Source organism: Anser anser (genome assembly GCF_964211835.1).
Source record: "Anser anser genome assembly, chromosome: 1".
Lineage (NCBI taxonomy): Eukaryota > Metazoa > Chordata > Aves > Anseriformes > Anatidae > Anser > Anser anser.
This window is the reverse complement of record NC_139720.1, coordinates 33,233,762-33,239,218: the sequence shown is the minus strand read 5'-3', so window position 1 is coordinate 33,239,218 and position 5,457 is coordinate 33,233,762. Positions and strand designations below refer to the sequence as shown.

The window sequence follows — 5,457 nt, the reverse complement described above, 5'->3', positions numbered from 1 at the left end:
TGTGCAGTTAATTTTCCTGGTCCTCACCAAATCACCTCACAACTCACACTAGAAACCAAGAAGACGCTTCTTTTTAAAGGGTGTAGTGTGCGCAGCCCTGGGGCTTGGGAATGACACCACTGCACCCCCCTCCAGGAGAGACAGAAGCACCCCATATCCAGAGATAACACTCCATCTAGGCTCCAAGGTGTGGCCATTCTCTCTGGGGGAAGCAAGGCCAGGTGCCGGGCACCACACCGCCGACCCCAGCCTCACCCTGCCCTTTGTGCTCCCTTTCCATGTCCTCCCCCAGGCTCCCCCAGGGCCTGCTGCAGGTCTTGTGGGCCTCATGAAGGTCTGTCAGGAGGACAAATGGTGCCTGGGGAGCAGGACAAGACACTGGAGTACCAGGGCCTTCAGCCTGGGCAGTGGCTTGGAGGGCAGGGAAGGGAGGCCTCGGCCTGAGGCTGCTGGAGGGGTGGGGCCGTCATCCCTCTGGCCTGTCCCTTCCACTCCTTTGGCGGTGTTGCTTCCTTACAGAGCCCTTCCTTTATTCTGGCTATTTGGAGATGTGTTTTGTTTCCAGAACTTCTTCAAGTGCTGCTCTTTTGCTATGTGTTTGTGCCATCTTCCTGCCTAAGGAATTGCAGCTAGTAACTTCTGTGGGGCAGGAACCTTGTAACCCACTGCGCTTCTAGTGTCCCTGGAACAACAGGGACCAGGAACAAATTGTAAGCACACACAGCATCTAGCTGAGAAAGTACATTGGTATCTGAGTATCAACAGTGAGTGAAATGCACCTGAAAAGGTTGTATCTCTGCTCTGCATAAATGTTCCTTTGAAATGTTTTCCTGTTCTCTGAGTTTCTCAGGACCAAATCCAGCATCAGTATGAAACAATCATCAGCATTTTAATCTCCATTCTTGGCAGCCTGAGCTCCAGCAACTGTCAACAACCATCAAGATCAGAGGAGGCCAGAAAAGAGCATTCAGGGATGAAGTAGTGAGGAATGTTAAAGATAAATCCACATTGATTATAAACGCTTATTCAAATGCCTCATTTAGGATCCAAATGCAGAGAGGTTTTGTTCTAGGAACAGCAGTAAGCAACCTCCCCACTGGTAGGAAATTGTGATGGCTGCAAAATTTCTAATGGCTTTCAGATTTTTACTCGCTGTGGAGTATCTAGATGTGGGAGTATCTAGATGTCTTTGTACCAAGGCCTAACAAGCTGACTTTCACTTGTGACCATGCATATGTCTAAACTGTGTCAAAGACATGGCTTCACCTACTGCCGGAGTACTCCGTTTTAGCTGGTGTGTTTACCGACATCACACAGGATGCTTTATTTAATATTCCAGCTGCATAGGTTAACAGACTCAAGTAGCTGCCAAAGAATTTCCAAACCACTTTCCCAGTAAAATTACTGTAAATAAATTATATTTTTCCCATCTTTGTAAACAACATGCTGAAAACTCCTTGCCAAGAGATCAAAACTCAACAACTGTTTTCTGGCATAATCCTACACTTCAGAATTTTTAAGTAGCATTGTACTTTGTTGGAGTCTCTCTTGAAACAGTGAATAAAGTCAGAGTCGCTCATCATGTTTGCTTCATTAGTACTGGAGAAGCCAGAAGCTTCAGATGATGCCATTCCATGTAAGGAATTGCTGATGATGCCCATCAACTGCATCTGTTTTGGAAACAGGAAAGGAAGTACAAGAAGTAGCTGCATATAAACAAACCTTTAAAATACTAGTGCAGAAGTCAAGCCAAGTATCAAGTACGTTGGGCTGTTCTACTCTTGTCTTTTCTTGTATATATCGAAGATAGGTATAAAGATCCTAACAGAGCAATAACCCTGCCTGTTTATTCCTAACAGTGCCCACACCAAAAGACTAGTCTGAAATGATCTGATATACCAGTAATGCAAGGACTATAAGAGTTAAAGATTCCGAATTGAAGTAGAAACCAATGCTTGGTAATGATTGTTTCCTCTTAAAGGAATGGAGCAAATCAGTCTTTAGACTGATTGAACTAATGAAAAATTACATGCAATAATTCACATCCTAGTCACCAGAATTCGGAATGGAGGTTTAAAATGGTTTTGTGACTGGCATCTAAGCTAACCCATGTCATTGTTGTCTTTAAGAACTTGTCTTGTTGTCTTGCAGAACCAGCCTTAGCAATTGTTCCCTTGGAAAGGAGCTCTCTGCAGCAGACTGCAGTGACAGTTGAACTAGTTAGAATGTGATTCAGAATAACCTGAACACAATAATCTAACTATTTGTGGCGGTCCGCCCACACCTCCTTTACTCTCCTAGAAAAGTAAAGGCACTACTGGCTCATATTTGAAGTTGTCAGTAGTTCTATTCTTTGTCCTTGTCTCTGACTTTCACATATTGCATATCAATAAAATGCTGATCTACACATTTGAACGTATACAATGTCATCTACATACCTGTCACCACATGAACCAAGTCACATCCTTTGGCTGAAATATTGCAGAATCTATATAACAAAGTCCACCTGTTTCATTAGTATGGCATTTTGTGATCACTCAAGGAACATGAGGCAATGAAGAAGGCTCATGCAATTTGAATAGAAGTCCCTTAAGTCACTTGTGCAACATGCCTGGTATGAACAAAATTTCCATTGGAAACCTTACCTTTTCTGTAACTTTCTCAATCCCAGTCTCCAGCTCATGAACCATCTTGCTGATTTGCTTAGCTTTGCTAAGGCTGTCATCAGGTAATTCTTGATGGTGCTCAATGTGCTGGTTAAAGTGGGAAAGCGGTTCTTTCCAGGCGTGCAAAAGTTTCAGTATCACATAAGTTAGTTCTTCTCTCTTACAATTTGAAACAGTAAAGAATTTCTCTTAGTTTGCAGCAGCTCACCCGAACACAGACAGGCTCACAGTGAAATCTCTGTGGGGTTAAGAGTTATATGTGCAACTCTGTGGTTTTGAAATATTCTGAACATAAGGGGCTACTCTGTCTCTGGTTATTTGCATAGATACATGAAACACAAAAATTCTGTTTGTCTTCTTTTCAGCTTTTTTAGATCCCTGTGCTCTGGAGCACAGCATTAGCAAAATGGTGGCACTCCTGCCCAGGTTACCTGGGACTGAGAACGTTTCAGGAACTCCTGGATGTCTCGAGAGCCCAAAAGGCCTCATCCAGACATTTCAGGTGGCTGGTATGGGAGTGCAGCTATTGCCTCACACCTCACAGGTCACAGCCGTGTCACTTAAAGGTTCACTGCAGACATGCTTCCAAGAAAAGGGTCTGGTGCTCTGGATGGTTGCCTCTCTAACAGGAGCTAGATGGCCGTCTGACCCTTGCAGCCTCAGCTCAGAAGTGAGGTTGAATGCTTCAGGCTTCCTAAACCAGGCAGCGCCTCATTGCCCATTACCCATTATTCAAGGTGAGCTGCTGAACGCCTTAGAGAAGCTCCTCACCTCAGCACAACCAGAGCCAGACGCTGACATTTGTCTCCCTCTGCCTCCTCCTAGAGGCAAAAGTGTCTCCTGCCGCTGTACCCTCGGCTTTCCAGACTTTTTCTGTCTAAGGAAAGTCTTCCTGACTTTCTCTGAACTAAGAATGACGCCTAAAACAGCTTGCTGCTTTCCCCATACCTACCGATTCAGAGATAACCACTGTGGCATCTTTCTCCCGATCGCTTTTTACACTTTGATTAATCTAATACATATCACTCTTAACAGTTTCCTAAGTTTCTATTTCACAGAGCCACAAATAAATCATATATATGTCAAAGGGGTGTCTGCCTGTCAGTCGCTTGTCTTAAGTTCCCCTCGTATGACCCACAAAGATGCGCTCCCGCAGGCAGCCATGTGGACACACACCGCACGGCTCACAGCCCGACCAGGCAGGGAGCGCGGTGACAGGCACCTGTTTGGGGTCAGCACGGGCCAGACCCTTCAAGACAAGGCGTCGGGGAAGCACCAGGGGTTGCAAACTTCGCTGCTGGTTCCCCACCGGCCCGGGGTGGGGGCGAGCACCCGGCCGCAGCGTGACGGGGGCTCCGACGGGGTGGGCGGGGGGTACGGGGGACCGGCGAGGACACGGGCACAGGGGACCGGGGGGACACGGGCACGGGGCATCGGGGCTGGGGCCAGGCACAGGGGACCGGGGGGCCCCCCTCGGGGCCGCCCCCTCCCGCCCCGCCGCCGCAGCCCGTCCTTACCGGGATTTTTTGGGCGTACTCTTTGCCGTTGGGGGTCAGCATCCCGGCCGTGGGGCACCTCCGTGCGGGCTTCCCCAGCTCGTTGTCACGGGGAGGAAAGCGGTTTTCCTGCGGGGGAGGAAACCCTGAAGAGAGCCCCATACCCTTCCCACCCCCCCAAAACCCGTCCCGGCACCCACCAGCTCGGCGCAGAGCGCCGTGGAGAGGCTGTGGATCCTGCCCGAGTGCCGGATCACCCGGTCGAAGAGGTCTGCCACGGTGAGCCGGAGGCAGCCGCTGTCCCCCGGGGCGCACACGGCCGGCGGGGCCGCCGCCCGGACCAGCAGCCACAGCAGCGCCAGCGCCGCGCCGGGACCTGCGGAGAGCGGGGGGCGTCGGGGTCCCGTCCCGTCCCGTCCCTGCCCCTATCCCTGCTCCTATCCCTGCCCTATCCCCGTCCTCACCTGCCTGCCCCGCCGCCCTGGCGAGGGCCATGCCGCTGCTGATCCCCGTGCCCGCCGCCTGGGCGCGGCGCTGCCCCCCGTCCCCTATATAGGGCGGGTGGGGTGTGCGCGGCGGGGGCGGGGGGCTGCTGGGGGGCTCCTCCCCTCGCACCGAGCGGCCCCGGCTGCCCACCGAGGGCTGGCACCGACAGCTGCCCGCCCCCCCGGGCTGCCCCCGGCCCTGCAGCACACGGGTGCCGTCGGAAATGGGGGGTCCCGGGCTCCTCACGGCTGACCGGGGACGTGGGGGGACGGGGTCCCGCTGGCGGGGTGGGATCCGCACCGTCAGGGCACCGAGGGGGTGAGGTGAGGGCTGAGACAGGGGGGAACTGGCTCCTGTCAGGGGTAACGGAGGGTTCATGGTGGTGCAAGCATGCCTGCTGCTGCGAGCATACTTGAGGACAGCCTCATAGTGCCTCATAGGGCTGAGAGGATGAGGGGTAAGCAAAGCACTCGGGTCAGGCTCCCCAAAGATGTGCAAGCCCTACAGACTTGTTTGGTGTCTTTTAACTTCTGGCAGTGAGATCCTGAGCAACCCCGTGAGACGTACGAGGAGAGGCAGGGTGCTCATCACCAGGCTGCTGACACCTCAAACTAAGGGCTGCTTCCAGCTGACCAGGAGGGGATCCTGAGCACAGGGGCTCACTGCGGTGTTTTCCAGGTTTCGGCACCCCACCCCTCGGGAATCCAAAGGGATCAGCTTTGGGTCTGGCAGAGCTGGACTCAGGGATTTCCTCTGCCTGCAGGTGAGGGAGGCCAGGGGATGGCCGTGACTGCTGGCTGTTAGAGAGT

At 52.2% G+C, this 5,457-nt stretch overlaps 1 protein-coding gene across 1 annotated transcript; it reads right to left on the bottom strand.

The window, feature by feature from the left end:
• Window positions 1-614: 614 nt before the first annotated feature.
• LOC310892430 (prolactin-like) lies at window positions 615-5,107 on the bottom strand. Its single transcript, XM_083820202.1, has 5 exons — window positions 4,627-5,107; window positions 4,363-4,538; window positions 4,184-4,291; window positions 2,646-2,825; window positions 615-1,670 (listed from the first exon to the last, which is right to left on the bottom strand). Exons 1-5 carry the CDS (start codon window positions 5,084-5,086, stop codon window positions 1,476-1,478), a joined length of 1,119 nt encoding a protein of 372 aa, XP_083676328.1. The 5' UTR covers window positions 5,087-5,107; the 3' UTR covers window positions 615-1,475.
• Between the last annotated feature and the right edge of the window lie 350 nt (window positions 5,108-5,457).

Bases quoted from the DNA above. Each gene is read 5' to 3' on its own strand.
- LOC310892430 (XM_083820202.1), bottom strand. From the start codon at position 5,086: ATGAGGCACTATGAGGCTGTCCTCAAGTATGCTCGCAGCAGCAGGCAT. The intron at 4,292-4,362 runs GTGGGTGCCGGG...CCTCCCCCGCAG, and splicing joins CGGCGCTCTGCGCCGAGCTG to GAAAACCGCTTTCCTCCCCG. The intron at 2,826-4,183 runs GTAAGGACGGGC...TCAAATTGTAAG, and splicing joins AGTACGCCCAAAAAATCCCG to AGAGAAGAACTAACTTATGT.